This window comes from Balaenoptera physalus (assembly GCF_965194825.1).
Source record: "Balaenoptera physalus genome assembly, chromosome: 8".
Classification (NCBI taxonomy): Eukaryota; Metazoa; Chordata; class Mammalia; order Artiodactyla; family Balaenopteridae; genus Balaenoptera; species Balaenoptera physalus.
The window spans coordinates 113,440,190-113,462,346 of record NC_138887.1 but is presented as its reverse complement, the minus strand read 5'-3'; the positions used below and the strand labels follow the sequence as shown (position 1 = coordinate 113,462,346).

At 38.3% G+C, this 22,157-nt stretch overlaps 2 protein-coding genes and 1 pseudogene across 3 annotated transcripts in view; 1 reads left to right on the top strand and 2 right to left on the bottom strand.

The window, feature by feature from the left end:
* Positions 1-22,157, top strand: part of LOC309666436 (olfactory receptor 2F1-like) — a 617,177-nt pseudogene that overhangs the window by 206,771 nt on the left and 388,249 nt on the right. Inside the window, exon 2 of the transcript XR_014268476.1 lies at positions 1,063-1,349. The product of XR_014268476.1 is annotated as an olfactory receptor 2F1-like (transcript). The remainder of the gene's footprint in view (positions 1-1,062; positions 1,350-22,157) is intronic.
* On the bottom strand, positions 1,343-10,111 carry OR2A1 (olfactory receptor family 2 subfamily A member 1). The gene is given in 4 exon segments (XM_082473887.1): positions 1,343-2,954; positions 2,958-3,077; positions 3,081-3,313; positions 3,316-10,111. Coding segments are annotated over 4 exon segments (942 nt in total). The 5' UTR covers positions 3,482-10,111; the 3' UTR covers positions 1,343-2,531.
* On the bottom strand, positions 10,184-22,035 carry LOC309666431 (olfactory receptor 2A7-like). Its single transcript, XM_082473889.1, is given in 3 exon segments — positions 10,184-14,383; positions 14,387-14,445; positions 14,448-22,035. Coding segments are annotated over 3 exon segments (921 nt in total). The 5' UTR covers positions 14,614-22,035; the 3' UTR covers positions 10,184-13,687.

Below are 22,157 nucleotides of genomic sequence, written 5' to 3'. Positions count from 1 at the left end.
AACCTGCTGCCACACGTGGATTCCCGTTCCTATCATTTCTGGGAGCTTCTACCCATAACTGTCTCCACCCTCTTGCCAGGACTTTTTGCTTTTTGTTTTTTATAAATGTATTTATTTATTTTTGGCTGTGTTTGGTCTTCGTTGCTGCACACGGGCTTTCTCTAGTTGTGGCGAATGTGGGCTACTCTTCATCGCGGTGTGCGGGCTTTTCATTGTGGTGGCTTCTCTTGTTGTGGAGCACCGGCTCTAGGCACGCGGGCTTCAGTAGTTGTAGCACGCGGGCTTCAGTAGTTGTAGCACATGGGCTCAGTAGTTGTGGTGCATGGGCTTAGTTCCTCTGCGGCATGTGGGATCTTCCAAGATCCCAACGCAAGACTCTTTCTTGCGTTGTTTTCAGTTTTGCTGTCCTGCTAGTTGAGAGGCTCCTCCTCCGTCCCTGACCCTTGGAGTCACAGTTGTTTCTTGCTACCTCACTCTCATTTTCATGCCACTATAAAGTGAAACTGCTTTCTTCAGCAAATTTGAGTACTATTTCTATGTGGAGCTCAAGGCCTATCTTTGGCTGGATGTTGAAAGTGTTTTCTTCTCTCCTCTTCCTTCTCCTGAAACATCACAATCTTTTTTGATTTTTATATATTGGTTGTGTCTTGGTAATTAGATTGCCTTTGTTTGATCCTGGACTAGGTACTTATTACCTATGAGGCTTTGGTTAAGTTACTTAATCTCTTTGTGCTTCTGTTTTCTCATAGGGCTGTTACAAAGATTTGAAAAGCTAATACTTATAAGATGCTTAGAATAGTGCCCCACCATAGTGAGTACTCAGTAAATATGTGTGCACACGTGCACATGCATGTGTATGAACATGTGAGTGATATATGTGAAAACAGAGATGTCCTAGTTCTGGGTCTTAACACCATTCTCAGGTCTAAACCAAACCTCTAATTTCAATGAGAACAGCCTCTGTTCCCACCCTCTCTGTGCTGCTCCAAAACTCTGAACATCTTTAGTGACCATGCCCACAGGACTCACTGACCAGGACCAGAAGCCTTCAATAAGAAATAGCTGGGGGGCTTCCCTGGTGGCGCAGTGGTTGAGAATCTGCCTGCCAATGCAGGGGACACGGGTTCGAGCCCTGGTCTGGGAAGATCCCACATGCCACGGAGCAACTAGGCCCGTGAGCCACAACTACTGAGCCTGCGCATCTGGAGCCTGTGCTCCACAACAAGAGAGGCCGCGATAGTGAGAGGCCCGTGCACCGCGATGAAGAGGGGCCCCCGCTTGCCGCAACTAGAGAAAGCCCTCGCACAGAAACGAAGACCCAACACAGCCATAAATAAAAAAATAAAAAAGTAAAAAATAAAAATATCATTCCATTTAAAAAAAAAAAAAAAAAGAAATAGCTGGCTCTCCCAGCCTCATTGTGGCATATATTAGACTGAGAAGGAACCCACACTCTCCTAACATATCTTATGTTGGGATAGGTTAGCCTTATTCTTAATTTAATAACATTGATAGTGATGTACTACATTGTCCTGTTAAGTAGAAAAGGCTTGGGACTCAGATTGTTGGGGTATGAGTCTCACATTTGCCATCTGCTTCATACTGGCATCTATAAAATGGGATGATAATGAGAAATGGATTTGTTATGATGATGAAATGTGGTGATCTCTGTAAACTAGCTATCAATGTGCAATGGGTGGCACGGAGTAATTAATAGTACTATTAACTATTATTATTATTAACACCCCTTTTCCCATTCAGTTGCCTCTGCTTAGGGCTTTCCATTCATACCCAGCGATTGAAAGTCGGGCTGTAGCACTTGCTAACTCCTCCTAAGTGAAGAGTGTATGTTTATTCAGAGAGAATCATAGATATTTTTCTTGAGAAGATGAAAAGAGTTTGGAAACAAGTGGCCATCAAAAGCCCAGGGCAGACTGGACAGTGGATTTTGTTGGGTAATTTCCTGGGATGCCAGCTGAATGTGTCTGGACTCACTCTCTGATCTCAGAAATTGTAAGACAGATGATAGGGTTTAATCAACAAAATCAATTTCCCCTAAGCCTAAGTAGGCATTTAGGTACATTTACTATTTGTAAGAGGATTTACAATTGAGAGGAAACATCCGAATGTGGGGTAAAAATGGACAAAGTTATTAATGGATTCTGGGTCTCTACCTGTAGCTACAGTATTTTAAAAAATTGTTATTGATGTGGCTACATCAGTAATGCCTGCCATTCTGCTATTACTGCACACACCTGATGAAGTCAGAGGTAGAGTGTCTATTTTAACCTTCTGGGCCCCTTAGTAGTGGATGGAATAAATTTTTACCTCTAGATAGTCTTAATGCACCAAGCAGTTAAATGAAACAATAAATATGTTTGATAGAATTAAATATAACGAATGCAGCAAAACCTAAATACTTTATGGGGAGGAAAAGAGAATGCTTTACAGAGTTTCTTGGATCATTTAGTCTCAGACACAAAGAAAGTGATGAGCTTAGGTGGTATTCAGTACCCAAGGCTCCAAGTAGACTACTGAGGGCGGTGATTCAAATGTCGCTCCAACTGGAAATGACTTTCCTTGAACAGTGCTCTCCGCAGGGCACCCTTGACCTCTGTGTTCCTCAGGCTATAGATCAGTGGGTTCAGCATAGGTTGAAAAAACTGTAAAACAGGAAAAGGATCTTCTGTTGGGTGGCTGGATTTGGAGGCCATGTACCTGATGATGGCACTGCCAAAGGAAAGCCCGACCACACAGAGGTGGGAGGAGCAGGTGGAGAAGGCCTTTCTGCGGCCCTCACCTGACTGAATTCTGAGGATGGCAAACAGGATGCATGTGTAGGAGACCAGCACCAAGCAGAGGGGCCCAACTAAGACAAACACAGAAGCAACAAAGATGACAACTTGGTTGAGCCAGGTATCAGCACACACCAGTTTGAGGACAGACAGAATTTCTCAGAAGAAGTGGTTGATTTCATGAGGCCTACAGAAGAGCAGTCTCAGGAGGAGACCCACATGGACCAGGGCCAGGAGGGAGCCACATGCCCAGGAAATCACCACCAGGGTGATGCAGATGCTTCAGCTTACAATGACAGAATACTGGAGGGGGTGGCAGATGGGCACATACTGCTCATAGGAGATTACCGCCAGGAGAAGACATTCGGCGTAAGCAAAAGTCAAAAAGAGAAAGGTCTGTGTCATGCAGCCAGCAAAGGAGATGGGCTTGGCTGGACTCAGGAGGTCTCCCAGCATCTGGGGCACCGTGTTGCAGGCACAGGCTATGTCAACGATGGCCAGGTGTGAGAGGAAGAAGCACAGTGCAGTCTGGAGTCCAGTGAGATGAGCTCCAGGATGACCCCGTTCCCCGGCAGGGTGAAGACGTAGGACAGAGAGAAGAGCCCAAAGAGAAGCATCTGAATCCTTGGGCCAAGACAAAATCCCAGTAGAATGAATTCTGTAACCACTGTCTGATTTTCCCCCATTTCACTATGAAAAGGATAAAATGGGATTGCTTAGGACAGCGTTATCGAAAACATCTAGACATTATTTCATAAAAATAGTCAGTTTTAAAGGACAAAATTTTAGGGTGATGACTAGTTTTTCATTAAGTTAATCACTTAATCTAACATCCAGTCTTATAGGAAGGGGACTGGGTCACCAATGATAGGTTACCTAGAGCCACTGACACTTGTGATGGGGAGAAAGACTGTCAAATCAAAAGAGGAAATAAAATAACCATGAAATAGGGATGATCTTGGAGCTGCATGTGTCAACATCACAAAGAGAATTTCTGGGATGCAGAAGTAATCAGTAATGGAAGAACTCCAAATATGAGAATTAGAGTAGTCTTAGAAAAGAGATGTAATTCCAGTTTCTCAAGAGAAATATCAACTGTGTCACTTTTAGCAGCTGAAATCAACCTTTGCTCTCTAGAGCAGCTTACATGATAACAGGAGGAAGAAAAAGATAAAATGAAACTTTTATGACAATGTGATTGTTTAAGTTGCTAAGAAGGAATCAGTGGATATGCTCCATGTGAGCTCTCATGAGTGATGAAATCAAACCAACCACTGGGCATTTGGCAATTAATGTACTGATGGGTTCACAGTTACTGATTTACCAAATAACTTTTTTGAATAACAATCCTTACAATTTGTAGGAATTGGATTTTGGGGGCTGCCCAGTGTTCATGTATTGTGAATCTAGACTTGTGTGCAGGGGTGTGAGTCTGAAGTCAGGCATTCACACATCGTTTTAAAGGCTGTGGTGAGTGTGGATGCACTTCAAGACATAGTTCCCCATGTGCTACTTGTAACCCTACTACTCTACTCCTATCAAAAGAGAAAATCTAGGTCATAATCTAACTGGGAAAGGCCATACCTGGAACAACAGTGTGTTGCAGGCCTCGCCATTTGTGTGACGGCTTAACATTTGCATCATGTTTCATTTGTGAAATTCAGAAAGACAAGAAATGACAATTCATTAAAAAAAACTCTGCCCTACTTCAGCAACACAAGAATTGATATCTGCTTTACAGATAGCTAATTTCTTTTTGGTAAAGAGATAATTTAGTGAATTTGTCATTTTACAGATTTATATAGCATTAAATTGGTGGTCCAGCATTTGATGCTTCTGTGAATTGGTGATGTACCAAACAATAGTTGGCTTGTCCTTAAGTCCTGGATAACAGCTGCCTCAAAATACCATGTAGAAATCTAGCATCTTTGCTGGTGCAAACATTTAGTTAGCACCTTTGCTAGGCAAAAATAACCTGGGGCTGAACTACTGAATTTGTGCCTGCTTGCCGCTAAAGAAAAGGCTTCTCCAGGGTTAATGGATGGAAAGGTGCTTTTGTTGATAAGATCCTGGTCCAGTTGTCGTTATACCAATGGAGACATTAATGAGATGCTCCCTGAGGACCTTGGAAATAAGAGAAACAATACTGATTTTTGAGAAGCAAAACTTGTAAAATCCACTCATAATGGATGGGAAGAACTGGAGGAGGAAAGCAAGAAAACCTGTGTAGACATATAACTGGAGAGTTCTGAGTGCATCCAAAAACTCCACTCAAGGAGCTTTGATGCGATCTCACAGAAGAGGCGGAGGAGGATCTGATCGTGACTCAGGAATCCAAATGTGACACTTGTGTGAGATACTTGTCTACAGTAAGACTGAGGAATAAGGAAGAGGGTTACCCATGGGGCCAGCGGTTATCAGCACGTCTTCAGCACTGTCCAGGGGAGTCTGGCCTGATGGTATGAGAGTGCTGTCCTCCTGGCAGGTCTATGTCTACAGCTCAGATGGCTTGAGTGATCAGGGATCAATAACCCTCGCTGGTAGAATCTCCAGTTAACTCCCCCTGCCCTGATTCCATGCTCACCAATCAACTGGGAGGTATTAATTTACCTTCTTATGCAGATATTTTGACAAAGAGGGAATGTGCTGGTAAGCCAAGTTCTTGCCAATTTTTTGTAATAAATAATTCCATTCAGGGTTATTCATGGTTTGTTTTTTGAGTTTGAGTAGTACGATACAGATGAGAAATGAATAAAATTTCCGAAGCTGGATCTACAGAGTGAGGGCCAGGCCCTAGACAGAGATAATCACATAGAAATACAACCCAAGGAAAGCTTTTCTGAGAAGCTAATTGAAATCCTGAAGGACATCCCCACTAGATCCCTCTCTAGAAGCAACAAATGACTGTTTTTTAAATAAGTATTATCAATAAATTATTATATTACCAAGACACAATAGAATCTACCATACTATGAACTCCTAACATGCGACTAAGGCTTATTTTTTTTTCAGGAGTATATAAAAAACTACTGTGCTAGGACAACCTTTTAAATTTATTTGGAAAACATATTAAAATATTCAGTTGTGAAAATGAGTTTGAATCTGCATCTTATAAAATGCTTAATCTCTTTATTCAGTCCTCCTTTATTTCCTTCTGTAACTTCCAAAATGATTAGATAAAGGAAAAAGAAATACTGCTTACAAAGTATGAATCTCTTGGAAACCTAAAGGGAGAGAAAAGAGAAAGAAGGTCCTAACAAGTACATTAAGAGTCTTTACAAAAACAGTTGACATATTGACAACTGGATTGTAACCCACTCCTTGTGAACAAGGAACAGGTGTATCTAGGTTTGTAATTTTGGCACTTAGCAAATGTTTACTGAGTGAACAAATGAATAAATGAATACACATAAATGAGTGAATGCCTAAATACTGAAAGTCTGGACCATTCTTGGACTGGGTCTGTAATTTCTGACTTGCTTAAATCTTCTTGACCATAATCATACCCAATTAAGGACGTTCACCCCAAGGCCAAAAAGAACACTGACTGAAGTTTGATAATAACAACTGTAGAATCTCAAAATGTTTAAGCACTGCACACTTGAAAGACACTTCTATTTTCTTTCTTTTTTCCCTCATATTTTATTTCATTCTGCATGTTATTAAAAGCATCTTACCTGAACTCAAATGGATTAAATTTGCTAAAGGACTAACAGAAGTGAAAGGAGAGACTAAGAAAAGACTTATATACGTTGCAGTTCCGAATGCAACATTCAAGCATCGTTTGATGCTACAAATGATACATCTTATATGTATGTACAAGTTAGCATTTTAAAAATTGGCAAATCATTTTATGACTAATACGTTATCCATGATCTCTGTGGTTTCAAAGTAAATATCTAAGATTGAAATCATTTCTTTATACACGAACAAACCTGTCAGCACTAGATGCGGCCTACGTTTCACAAAGTAAAATTTAAGACCTGATGAGCTCACAAACTCTTTTCTAATGTTGTGGGCATGAGTCACGTAGCATTCCTAAAAATGAAAGCTATTTTTAAATCCTCAATTCAACTTAAGTACTGCATGTTTTACTTTCCAGTTATAAGAAATACTTGTTACAATTAATGTACTCAATAGAACCCTTCTCTGATTCTTTCCTAGATCAAAATATTTTAACATTTCTCTTGAGTTTTTTTCCTTGATCCATGTGTTATTTAGAAGGATGTTGTTTAATCTCCAAATATTTGGAGGGATTTTCCAGCTATCTCTCTGTTATTGATTTCTACTTTAATTCCATTATGATCTAAGAACAGACACTGTATGGTTTTTATTCTTTTAAATTTGTTCAGGTGTGTTTTATGGCCCCAAATGTGGTGTATCTTGGTGAATGTTGCATGTGAGCTTGAGAAGAATGTGTATTTGGCTGTTGGATGAAGTGGTCTATAGGTGTCCGTTATATGCTGTTGATGGATGGTGTTGTTTAGCTATATCCTTACTAATTTTCTGCCTGCTGGATTGTTCATGTATGATAGTATGGCACTACAGAGTAGTAATTAAAGAGCATAAGCTTAAGGGTCAGACACACATTTACTACTTGTATGGCTGGGTATAGTTCCTAACCCCTTAGCCCTAGTATTAACTTTTCTGAAAGGAGAAAAGTGATAGTACCTATTTCATGAGGTTGTTGTGAAGACTGAGATAATACGTGTTAAATAGTTAAATGATTTAACTGAGACAAAAAACTGAGCATATTCCTGCCACACAGGAATTGTAAGTATTACAATGTAAGTCAACAATGCGATTTTGTGGATAATATACAGTTGAAGGATCAGGAAAGCAGGTTTTGGCTTCTGACCTTTCAATGTTTTTATTGGGAAAGTGATTAGTTGAAGAGATATTAGGGATTAAAAAGAGCAGAAAACTGTGACAATTCTATTAAAAACTAAAGAGATTATCCTTTAAGTAGCAACTCCTTCCCTTTTCTTCACTTCCCTCAACCACCTCAACCACACACACACACACACATACACAAAACCACACACACACACAAACACACACACAAACACACACACACACACACACAAAATCACAACCACACACACGCACATACATTCATGTACATTCCAGGTTTGGGAAAGTCTAACATTTAAAGTATTTTCTGTGTGTCTGACACTGTTCTCCAAGTTATGGGTAATGGATAAGATGTGTATGGGCTTCATAGATTATATATTGTGGTTTTGTTGATGAGACATAAACACAAGGACTGAACTAATGTCATTTTCCCCTGAAATGAAAGATCACTCATAATACATCCCAGTATAATCTTCCTTGGTTTGCGAAAATGATTCCATATATTTAACTTAAATCCATCACACAGGCTTTTCTTATTTTTTTATCTAGCGTCAATGTTCACAAGGTTATTGCTTTCATGCAGCTACTTAACCACTGTATAGAACAAAATTAACCAAATTCTACACATACGTACACTATTTGTGACGAATATGTTCAAAAAGTTAGCATTAACTTTTCCTCAAACTGTCCCCATAGCAGAATAACCATCAGTTCACATTTACAGAGGACTGAATTTCCTTACCTATGCTTAAGAAGAATAGCACTATAAAAGTGAGAGTTAGGAGTTTGGGATTAACGTATACACACTACTATATATAAAATAGATAATGAACAAGGACCTACTGTACAGCACAGGGAACTCTACTCAATATTTTGTAATAACCTATATGGGAAAAGAATCTGAAAAAGAATGGATATGTGTATAACTGAACTACTTTGCTGTACACCTGAAATTAACACAACATTGTAAATCAACCATACACTAATATAAAATAAAAATTAAATTAAAAGTACAAAATCAAAAGACCAGATGCTACAACATATATAAGAGGAATTGATAGTAAAAAAAAAAAACACAAGGCAATTTGATTAGCATTCACATTTGGACTCAAGACCTCAGAAGAGGAAAGCACCTGAAGGTTGGATGGAGTCCTGCTTTGGGGGGCTTCTGTGGGAGCTGCAGAGCCCTCACTTCTGTTCCTGATTGAAAATGGGACCAGATCCTCAGAAAAGGAGGTTTTATTCTCCGATGGGCTCAACCTAGCTGGCAGCTCTTGAGAGTTCACTGGAAGGAGTGTGCTGTGAGATGCAGTGTATGCCCACCTCCACTGGGGAGGAGAGACACAGCAATTCTCTTTTTCGATTTCTGTGCTCATCCCCAGCAGGACACACAATTAGGAAATACAGACAGCCCCAGAGCACACCCCTGAGACGACATCACTCATTACAGTCGCCTAATATTTGGCATTATTTGGATTTCATGAATCCCCAGCACTGCCCTAGTTCCAAAATCTCCAGATGGTTCAGGTGGACCTGTAAGGAAGCAGACCCAGTGTGACAAGGAATAAATTCCTGGCATTAACATCTGGAGTTCAGCTTCTCCCCAGTGACTGGGTCCCTTGTGCCGCAGCAGAGTTGGGCAGAAAGCACCTTGAAAAAGCAGCTGATTCCAAGTAACAACTCCAGGTGTGAAGATGCTGCAGAGAGCTGGTTATGGAAGCGGGGAGTGGACTGGGGAGTCCAAAGGGGCAAGGTGTCCCAGGGGGCTTATTAGATCCTGCCTAAAGGAGGGTTTTCTAGGATGCAAACCACCAAAGTAGGTTGACCATTAGAAGAATCTCTAATCTCCATTCTGAGTTCAGTCCCTCAGGGGAGGGGAGGAAAGGACACTCTCCAAGACAGCTTCCCCTAGAGGCTTCCTGCCTCTACTGGGATTGGGAGAAGATTTGCTACCTCAGATGTTGTCATATTTATTTGTATTTTGCTGCGTTCTTTTACTGAACATAAAAGGGTTAAAATGCTATTTTGGAAATCTCACATCAATCAGTCATGCAACTTAAGAACTAGTTAGTTCATTATAGTGTGATTCCTGACTTACTGGGGTTGTGACATAAACTTGGGGGAAACTGGGCACAGTTACCAAGTTTTGAGAACACGTCCAGCTGTGCTCCTACTGTACACATCCACTGTGAGAAGAAACACACAAAGTTGGCTCCTAATCGTATGAAATGCCAGGTGCATATTAGGCAATCCATAAGTATTGGGCCCTTTTTCTTTCTTTCTTTTTTTCTTTTCTTTCTCTCTTCCTTCCTGTCTTTCTCCTTTCCTTCCTTCCTTCCTTCCTCATTCCTTCCTTCCTTTTGCTCTCTCTTTCTCTCCTTCCTTCCTTCTTTCTTTCTTTTTTCTTTCTCTTTCTTTCTTTCTTTCTTTCTTTCTTTCTTTCTTTCTTTCTTTCTTTCTTTCTTTCTTTCTTTCTTTCTTTCTCTTTCTTTCTTTCTTTCCCTCTCTCTCTCTCTCTCTCTCTCCCTCCCTCCCTCTCTCTCTCTCCCTCTCTCTCTCCCTCTCTCTCCATCTCTCTCTCTCTCTCATGTTCCATGTGACCTGCAGAAAATGTGGGAATCAGGAAACTAACACATAAAAGAAAAACTGAAATACTGTGAAAACAATAGTTTAGGACTATTGTTTTCATATGTTTAGTTTCAAAACTAAAACATACTTTTCTATGTTCATTTGACCATAGGTCATAAAAAGTAAAACAATTTGAACAAAGACAATAATAAATTAAATAGAAACATTTATGATACCAAACAAACTTAACCGTAGGAAAATGCATCATTTCAAAATTACATGTTTTTTTTTTCGTCACATATCAAGGTGACATAGCTCTTAACTTGTGGACAACTTCTAAAAGTGGTCAGAGTAAAACATAAACATATACAAAACATAAATATATATGAAGGAAAATAATATACATAATACAGTCAACTTTTAATTGCAATAAGTATGTTCTCAAATATTTATATTATCTGTCAGCATTGGACATTTTTTGTAAGCTCTGGGCATTTTCTGTAATCACTGATCTTCTTTTAACCTACATCTATAACCATTATGGTTATAGCAAGTTCGACTAGGATTTGAACATAATTTCCATTTGAAAGTAGAATAAATAAAAATCAACACATTGATAATATAAACACCTCCCAAATTAAATTATCTTAATAATTGGTTTGCAAATTGGTGGCTTTTAATTGATGAAATAAATATGCAAGTCAAGGATGAACCTGTCTTCAGAAAGTCATGACAGGCTTGGAATTTATGGAAAATTACAATTGTAAAATATTATGAACTGTATTTCTGGAGTAATTATGTGTTAAAAGGTCAGAAGTTCAATGTTTGATTTGGAATCCTGAAAACTTGGAAATTAAAGAGGCAGAATTTGTTTACTGAGCACAGCCCAAGTCACAGAAACTTCATTTAGTAGACACCTGGTTTCTGATTATGAGAACTGTGATCTATTGGGGGGGAAATTTATTCTAGTTTTAGAAGATACCCTTCAATATTATTCAATTGCATTTGCTCTGATTCTAGGCTCATTGAGCCATGTCCTTATTTTTTATTCATTTCTCAGATTTTTGAAAGGAAAATTGGGGAATCTTGGATAATGGGTATAGGTACTCCTTTTCCTGAGAAGAAATATCCTCCATTATAAGGTTCAAATTGGCATCCAGGTTAACCATGATTATCTCGTGGGTTTTGTGAGGGGCAGTCAGTTCTTCAGTGACCATAACTTCCCAATGAAGAAGCCCCACACCAGATAAACACTGATGCTCAAATTGTGATTTCATAGTCTGATCATCAGGATTCCCATAGAAATGGTTAACTGAGAGGTTAGAACACTATTTTCTGACTTAATTAAGTATAAACTTTATTAAGGACTAAACATTAACCCCATTAAACATTAAACAAGAACACTGATCCCTTTATTGAAATGATGAGGGCTTCCCAGGGCACACGGGTTCGAGCCCTGGTCAGGGAAGATCCCACATGCCGTGGAGCAACTAAGCCCATGAGCCACAACTACTGAAGCCCGCGTGCCACAACTACTGAAGCCTGTGTGCCTAGAGCTTGTGCTCCACAGCAAGAGAAGCCACTGCAGTGAGAAGCCCATGCACCGAAAGGAAGAGTAGCCCCCGCTCACCACAACTAGAGAAAACCCTTGCACAGCAACGAAGACCCAATGTAGCTAAAAATTAATTAACTAATTAATTAAAAAAATTTTTTAAAAAGAAATGATGATATTTGTTCAATAATATAAAACAGTCTGGTGCAATTAAGTAGTTTCTCTTAATCCCCCAAATTCTTAATTGTTCAGCAAGGCTTAACTCCATTAAAGCTTTTGATAGAACTTACTTCTTCAGTTTACTCCAGGGTTTAATTTACAACCAAAACATTTTTATAACTGTGCTTAGAAGCCTTTACTTATCTCCAAGCTTTATTGCTTTTCAAGTAGTTGAGACCTGACTATATTCCAAGATAACATTTAAAAAAACCATAATTTGCAAAAGATATAATTTACTTTATATCCCTTAAAAACAGTGTTATTTTCTTCCAGCAGTAGGAAAAAAAATTCTTAAAGTTTTGTCTATGTATTTAGCCACAAAATACATAGAATATTTTTCATTAGGAGGAAATTTTCATAACTGCATAAACACCTCACTTAACCCTTTGTCTTTTGAGATTCTAGTAATGTATATGGCATTTCATATAGAGTGTCAGGAAATTCTTGTTTGTGTGGCTATAATTTGAGATTTTTTCATTGCAAGAATAACTGATGAATAATAAATAATGTACCTTCCCTATTTTGTTTTGTTCTTAATCTCCAAAGGATCAACTAGCCCCTTGGGCATTCTATTTTATATTCATTTCCTTTTTATCCATCATATTCATCGTGCACCTGTTCCTGTGAACATTCTCTTACAGAACTTCTCCCGTGTCTCTATTTTCTAAACACAACGATTAAACTTTTCTAAAGCTTATATACTATGTAGGTGATCGACTTTGCAAATCCTTCCAGATTCCCTTGAGAAACCTGGTTTTCTCTTTAAAGCCTTGAGACAGAAAAATAGATTGATTTCATGCAGTCAGTAAGTAGGAAAATGTATACAGAATAAATTTTTTAAATTGAATGAGGTCATCCCCTGAGATGTATCTTGGAATACTTATCCAAGACAAAGCAGAGAGTTGGATTAATTTTCTCCAGATGATCCAACGTTGAAGAGTAGGGATAGTGACCCTCACTTTCTGTATCCAAAGAGAGCACAGACCCTCACAGGCTGATCTAGGGTACTGTGTTTAGACCTACATCCTCTTTAGAGGCTCACTTTGCAGGAACAAAAAATCATTTTGCTCTAGAGGATGGTTACAGGAAATATTCACAATGAGTCAATCAGTATCAAGATCTCCTGTTCTAGTAAACTTCTAATTAAGTGTTATGAAAATAATTTCATGTGACCAAATAAGTTTGGAAAACACTGGCTAAAAATTGCAATAGAATTCTTTATTTACCATAGGAATTTTTACAGTTTTTACTGTATGATAATATGAATTGTGAGTCCCCTAAAATGAGACATTTAATATGTAATAATTCTGAAACTTATTTGACCACAGAATTTATTTTTAAAGCCCTCTTAAGGGGCTAGAGATTTGAGGAAAACATTTTGGGAGATATGGGGCTGGAACATAGCTTGATGAAGAAATTATAAATAGTATTATTCTAGATCTGTGGCTTCCAAATACTGGTCTATAACATCCAATAGCATCACAATTTGCTATAGATAATATTTGGACAATGATAATATTTAAAGGCATAGATTTCTACAAAATACTTCCTACATCTACTCAATCAGTGACCTAATGGTGGGTCAGGAGACAGTTCTATTTTTAATAAGAGTCTTAGATAATCTTATGCTGAGTTGGGTTTGGGACCTCTTAAGATAATATACTCCTAGGTCACTGTCAACCTTGATACCACCATCTTTTCATAAAGCTCTCTCTATTCCCAGCACTCTCTTCAAGGCATTCTTTACTGCTGAATTCCTAAGAGTATAGATAAGGGGGTTGAGCAGGGGATTGAAAAGTCTGTGAAACAGGAAAAGATATTTCTTTTGTTCCTTGGGGTTCCCATATCTAGGTCCAATATACATGATAATGGCTATGCTGTGAAAGAGTCCAACCACACAGAGGTGAGATGAGCAGGTGGAGAAGGCTTTTCTTTGACGTTCCCCAGACTGGATCCTGAAGATGGCACAGAGGACACACATATATGAGATTACAATTGAGGAGAAGTGTCCCACTAGCACAGAAATCATTCCAGCCAGTACCACAGTTTCACTGATGTGTGTATCTGTACAAGCAAGTTTGAGAACAGCCATGATTTCACAGAAAAAGTGATTGATTTTCTGGGATATACAGAAGGGTAAGGGTAAAAGTAACACTAGAGGAATCAAAGACAGAAGGACTCCAGTGGTCCAGAAAATCACCACCAGCATGTTGCAGACTCTCCAGATCATGATGGCAGAGTACCAGAGGGGGTGGCAGATGGCTACATAGTGATCATAGGACATCACCACCAGGAGAAGACAGTCTGTGACAGCAAATGTCAAAAAGAGAAAGCTTTGTGTCATGCAGCCAGCAAAGGAGATGGGCTTGGCTGGACTCAGGAGGTCTCCCAGCATCTAGGGCACGGTGTTGCAGGCACAGGCTATGTCAACGATGGCCAGGTGTGAGAGGAAGAAGCACAGTGCAGTCTGGAGTCCAGTGAGATGAGCCCCAGGATGACCTCGTTCCCCGGCAGGGTGAAGACGTAGGACAGAGAGAAGAGCCCAAAGAGAAGCATCTGAATCGTTGCATCAAGGGGAAATCCCAGTAGGGTGAACTCTGTGATACATGTCATATTGTCTCCCATATCCCTATGACACAGGAAATTCAGTTAATGTCCATGGTTAAAGAGAAGTCTTTGAAAATAGATTTATGTCAACTATACCTTTCTGTGGTATAAAAAAGTGTTCAGAGACACTTTCAGTGAATTTTTGTGTTTTTAAATGAACGTTTAAAGAATTTATTTGGGGCTTCCCTGGTGGCGCAGTGGTTAAGAATCCACCTGCCAATGCAGGGGACATGGGTTTGAGCCCTCGTTCATGAAGATCCCACATGCCGCGGAGCAACTAAGCCCGTGTGCCACAACTACTGAGCCTGTGTTCTAGAGCCCGCGAGCCACAACTACTGAGCCCACGTGCCACAACTACTGAAGCTCGCGTGCCTAGAGCCCGTGCTCCGCAACAAGAGAAGCCACCGCAATGAGAAGCCAGTGCACCGCAATGAAGAGCAGCCCCCGCTCGCCTCGCCACAGCTAGAGAAAGCCTGCAGGTAGTAGCAAAGACCCAACGCAGCCAAAAATAAATAAATAAAACAAACAAATTAAAAAAAAACATTTATTTGGTAACCCTAAAATATATATATACATACATACACATAAACACATATATACATATATTTCCTTTCTTGTTGTTAAGTTTTTAGCAGAGGCTAATTTTTCACAATATTGGTGTGGCCAAAAAGTTTGTTCGGATTTTTCCATAAGATGTTAAGACAGTACGAAAAACCCGAAGAGAGTTTTTGGCCAACCCAATGACTATGTTGCCACATGTTAATAGAATACATAGTTTTTGTTTCATTCAGTGAGATACCTCATATCCTTCAAATAAATTCTGCTTTTCTTTGCTCATATTAGAGTTACTTCTGTTTTTTTTTCAAAAACTATGACCCTTAACTGATACACATGCTAAAGTCCTCAAGCTGCAATACGTCTAATCTTGACTTGGAAGGGCTCATCAAGGACAGGGTATACTAAAGGTAGATGTACCATTTCCCGGATACACCATTAGCCATTAACCTCTCACCTGCCTGTCGAAACACACTTTCTACTCCTGCATCTGTTGTCACCTCCACAACTAATATTGCACAAAATCTCTTCTTGTTCAAATATAATGACTTATTTTCAGCCTAAAATCTACTTTTTCGTATTTAGTTTTTCAAAATACTTAGATGAACATTTATATGAATGACTGAATAGATTTGTACTGTGTTGTTTATCTAAACATAAAAACAGATTCAGTAACTTTGTTAGATTTTGACTCAATATTGATAAACACTCTAGAAATACCCAGTTTTAGATACTGTCTCTGCACGTGATTGGCAATAGCTAGAGGACTTCTGTGAGGGGTGCTGCAAAGGGGTCTTTAAATTCGTTGAGAGATTGAACTAAATCATCTTTCTTACTCTATGATTCCACAATTAGAATGTACATGTAAACATGATATTGCCCTTCTTGCTTAAATTTTATTCCCATTTTTTAATGTAAAATCATCTTGTCTTGAAGAGAGCAAGAGTGAGCAGTAATTCTCAATTTAAATGGCTATAAAATTATCAACCCATTTAAAAATCATCCCATTTGCCTTGTTACTCCCCTATTGCTATTCCAATGATAAGTGTCAGGTCCAGAAGTTTGAAAATAAAATAATTTGGTATTTATTGATTTCCTATTACATACCTACCATTGTTCTGAGGGTGGAGCTATCAATGATAGGAACTCGGAACTCATACTAACTGCTTAGACTCTGGTCTCATAATACTGTACATAAATACATAACTATTTGTACACTTATCCAATAACTGAATATTTGTCCTTATATATTTAGATATTTGACTTCCCTCTATATGTGGTACTTTAAGCCTAGTTTTTAAAATAAAAAGGTACTGGGCTTTTTTGGTTAATATTAAACATTTACCAGAAAGTCGTACACACTTATCTCGTTACCTTAAAAATAGCTACCAGTAAAAAATAACCATTCATATACTGATTATATTAACATATTGATATATTGCTTAATAGTATCTTTTACTCAGCCTATTTATACTGTCAATGAGAAAAATTTGAGCATTAATAAAAATATACTTTTGCATGATATTGAAGAGTGACAGCGAAAGCTAACAGGCAATGAAAATGATGTTAAAATATATTTGACCAGAACTCACAAAAGTAATTAAGAAACTTGTGTATCTAGGGATGATTTTTGTGTAAGGACCTCACAAAATCTTCATGCAGAAAAAGCAAACGTACCTGGTGTGGCTAAATTTCCTGATGGTGCTGGAAGGCTTGCTCCTCCTCTGAGAACTGCCAACGAAGGATCTTGGCTTTTCATGTTGCCTAAGAGAAGAGAAGGCTTTATTCATTTATTATCTCCACAGGGCACCTTCTCAATTGTCATAAGGGATTTGTGTAGGGCATGAGACAGTAGGTCTCACTTACACCAGTGTGCTCCCTACAGAGACATAAAGAAGCCAACCACTGTTCCCCTTCTGAGACTGAAGAGGATTGGCAGTCTGTCTCTGAGGAAGCCAGAGAAGTAGCGAGACCTTTAGAGGTTAAGATAAGAACAGGAAATACCTTCATAATTAAAAGGGTACACACATATTAAGTTATACTCTGGTGACCCCATGAATATTACAGGTACCCAAATACAGGAATTTATTATAGTTTCATGAATTTTTATGTTGTTCCAGCTCCCAAACATTCAAGAGGCACTCAGGAGATGCAGAGATTCATCCCTGGTTATTGTCTGACAGTGATATAGAAACTTGACATTAATTCCCAAAGCCATATTTCTTTTAGTGTACATAGTCTTGTTTCCCAGCTGCCGTGAACCTTATAGGAGAATAAACTTGTATGCAAAGGTAATAACCATTAAATCATTTTAGATAGCAACTCAGAAGCTACATCCTTGAGCACAGATCTGGAAATGTGTGGGCACCCCTGTTAGGGTTTCACGTTGGACATGCCCTGCAGCTTGTTGATCTGTCTGGAGGATGAATGAATAGGGCACAAGGGCTGAGTGAAGCTTACTTTTGAAAAATTTTCCTTTTTGATAATTTCTGGACCTGCCCTTATGGGAAAGATAGAGCTCTGTAAAAGCAGAGGGCCAACTCCTGTCCTCTTTACCCTTATGGTGGGGCTGGTTATATGTATTCTACCTATCAGAGTAGGCAAATACTACTATCACAGTCTATACTGAAGGAATACAGTAGTCCAATTCTTCAGGGTGTTATCAACAATCCACTGCCTTAAACCTGTGTGTCAGGTTACAATTTCTATCAGGTCTACAAGTTCTGAGCAATAAAATATGTGTTGGAACCAGTGAATCCCTTGGTCATTTGCCCTTTGTCACTTCCTTTGCTGTGAAATGGGCCTACTGGACTGAGGTGATACTATGTGGGAAACCATATCAGAAATCAGATAATCTAATGGCCCTCCAATAGAGGTGCTAATCAAGATACCGCACACAAGAAAGGGAAAGTCACACTTGTGATGTGTATCATCTGCACTCACAGTGAATTATTGTCCTTTGTAGGGTGGAAGGAATCAGCATGCCACCAACTGACTTATTGGTCTCCTTAAGAGGAAGGTACCATATTGAGGACCCAGCATTGGTCTTTGCTGCTAACAGAACAGATACTCAGCACAGTAAAGCAGCCTTGGTGAGGTGCAGACTGTGCTGGTGCAAAGCCCCCGTCTCTGTTACCATGCCTAATGCATTTGTGTGCTCACTGTGTAATCACTGGAGTGGCTGAAAGCAGAGGCTGCCTGACACTTACCGGCTATACCTGGTTGTTTAATGCCTCTTCTGCAATGACGTCTCTGGTTGGCATGAATATGGGATGCACAGATTCATACACTTTGTGTACCATCCCACATCTTTTTCCCATGCCTCCATTCACCCAATATTCCAACTGTCCTCCTTCCAGATCCATTATCAGCCAATCAACCCATTTGCCATTTTTCAGGAGTCCATGAATATCCTTATCTCAGGAAACTTTTCTCTCCACAAGGTAGAGGAATGGTTGAATGGCTAGCTATGGGCAATGACAAGTTTACCCTCATTAATTACCTTCAAGGCCCCCCACCTGAGTGTTACATATATTGCACCAATATATCTAGCCAAATCATCCTTGTATCAGGCCTTTCTTCCTAAATTGTCAACTGGTTGTAGGAAATCTCTTGGAGATAATACACACGTGTGCACACACACATACACAAAAATACATACATACATTAGAGAGAAGCGTCAGTGATATAGGTGATATGGGGATCTGGGCCAACTGTCCATCCAACTTACTTTGCCTTCGGCACATGCTCTTGTCCTAAGTTATACCACATTCAGTATGTGATGCATGATTGCTGTGATCACTCTCTCCTATGATGTGGTGGGTCTGATAGCATCTCAGTTCAAGACAGGCAACTCTGGATTTGTAGTAACTTGATACTCTAAGATTAGTCTCTCCCAAGTCTCAGCAATATGTGAGGAATGGTGTTGAGAAAGGTGTATTGTCTTCTGCTGGAGATGGAAAGCCTTGATGCAGAGTCCCTGTGGCCTGTCCCATGATTCACCCACTGGGGCTTACCAGAGACATCTTTATCTACCAGAGATACCTTCAGATCCACGTGGTCTGCCAGTCAAAAGTTCCAAGTGCTACAGCTATAAATTATTAAATGTATAGGTCAATGAATTTTCATGTATCAATACACGTGTGTAAGCACCATCCAGACAAAAGTATAGAGCATCTCCATCACAAGAGAAAATTCCTGGGACCACCTCATTGCTAGAAATCACTTTCCTACTCCGAGGTAACCACTATTCTGACTTCCATCACATAGATTAGTTTTGCCTGTTTTTGAATCTCATATAAATAAATTACACACTATGGATGCTTTTGTCTCTGGCTTCTTTGACCCAATATAATGTTTTTGAGATTCACCCACGTTGTTTGGGTATCAGAAGTTCATTCTTTTTTCTGCTGTGTAATATTCAATATGAAGGTTCCAAAATTCATTCATCTATTCTACTGTTCATGGATATTTGGGTTATTTCTAGTTTTTGGCTATTGTAACTTAAGTTTCTATGAATATTCTTATACATGTTTTCACTGGGTATATACCAAGGAACAGCATTACCAAACCATAGGATAGACACAGATTTATTTTTAGTAGATATTGCCAAACAGTTTTCCAGTGTGGATTTATAATTTTATATTCCTACCAGCACTTGATATTAATTTTGTAATTTTAACCATTGTGGTATTTCTCTGTGATTTTATTTATATTTTATTGATGAGTAATTGTATTGAACACATTATCATATGCTCATTGACCTTTTGGATATCCTTTTGTATGAAGTGCCTGTTCAAATCTTTTGCCCAATTTTTGAGGGTTTTTTTTTTCCCTCTTGTTGATTTGTAAGCATTCTTTAGAGAGTCTGGATGTAAGCATTTTGTTGAATATAGGTACTGAGGATATCTTTTTCCAGAATGTGGCTTCCCCTCTGGTACCATCTCTCAAAACCATGATACAATATCATAATCACTATATTGTCAAGGTGCACAATAACATTTTCATCAGATTCATTTTCATGAATCTCTCATGTTGCCTTTTTCTAGCCACATCAACTTCCCTCCCACACCCACTCTGTCCTTAACCACAAATCTGTTCTATATTTCTATAATTTTGATATTTCAAAATTGTTACATAAATGAAATCATACAGTGTGATTAGTATATAATCTTTTGTGCTTGGCTTTTTTTTTTTTTTCCGCGTAGCATAATTCTCTGGAGATTCAACCAGGTTGATACATGTATCAGTGGTCTGCTCCTTTGTATTACTGAGCAGTATTCTATGTATCCCAGTTTAACTATTCACCTGTTGATGGACATCTGGATTGTTTTGAGCTATTACCAAAAAAGCTGCTATAAACATACACGTACAGGGTCTTTTTTGGGGGGCGGGGTGTGTTTGTGTAAACATAAGTCTTCGCTTTCCTAAATTTGATTTTTGGTAATTTTAAAATTATGAATTAAATTTTAATTCATATTATATAGTTATAGTGCTATGCAAATTGTCTATTCATATCGGGTGAGTTGTGATTGTTTTTTTTTGAGGAAGTATTCCATTTTGTCTAAGTGGTCAAATTTATGTGTGTTGAGTTGTTTATAATTTCCTTTATTATCCTTTGATGTCTGCAGTGATGCCCTGTTTCATTCTGATATTTTTAGGTTGTGTCTTTTCCTTATAAATCCTGCTAGAGGTTTCTAAATTTTATTGATTCGTTAAAAGAAACAGCTCTTTGCTTCACTGATCTACCGATTTTTTTTTTTTGCTTTAAATTTCAGTGTTTTCTGTTCTAATCTTCATTAATTCCCACCCTCTGCTTGCTTTGAATTTATTTTGCTCTTCTTTTTCTAGGTTCTTGAGGTAAGGACATCTATTACTCATCTGAAACTTTTCCTCTTTCCTAATGTACACATTTATTGGTATGTTTCCCTCTCTGAACTTTGAAATGTTGTGTTTTTATTTTCATTCAGTTCACTATATTTTCTTTATTTCTCTTGAGACTTCTTCTTTGACTTATAAGTTTTTTTAAAGTGTATTTTAAAATTTCCAAGTGTTGGAGATTTTTCTGTCTTTCTTATATTGATTTCTAGTTTGATTCCATTGTGGTTGAAGAATTTACTCCATATGATTATTTCTTTTAAATTTGGTGAGGTGTTTTTACAGGCTAGAATAGATCTATCTGTTCTGTCAGCACTTGAAAAGAATGTGCATTCTGCTGTTGTTCTATAAATTTTATGGAATGTTCTATAAATGACTATTAGATTCTTTTTGTTGATGGAGCTGTTGAGTTCTTCCATATTCTTGCTGATTTTCTCTCTAGTTGTTCTATCAGTTTTTGAAATGGCAGTGCTGAAGTCTCTAACCATGTGTGGATTTGTCTACATTTTTGCATCATATATTTTGAAGCTCTTTTGTTTGGTGATACACATTTAGGATTGCTATGTCTACTTGGTGGATTAAACTTTTTATTACGTAAAGTTCCTCTTTGTTTCTGAAAATTTTCTTTGCTTTATCTCATATTAATATAGCTACTCCTGCTTTCCTTCCATTAATGTTTACATGATATATCTTTTTCCATTCTTTAAGTCCACCCACCTATGTTGTTAAACTTGAAGTGAGTTTCTCATAGACAGCATTCAAGAAACAGATAGAAGTAAGGGTCATGCTTTTTAATACACTGTCATTCTCTGTCTTTAAATTGATGCATCTAGACCACTTATATTAAATCTAATTATTGATACTTTAGGGCTTAAGTCTTACTTTTTTGGTTTTGTTTTCAGTCTCAACTCTCTATTTTTTATTGTTCCTGTGGGTTACTTGAATATTGTTTTAGAATTCCATTTTATATAGTGTTTATATAATGTTTTATATTCCATTTATATAGTGTTTTTAGTGTATTTCTTTGTATAGCTTTTTGGTTGCTTTTTATAGTTTAGTGCTTTGTCTAGATATTATATTATATATATGTGTGTGTGTGTATATATATATATAATAACAGTCAATTGATG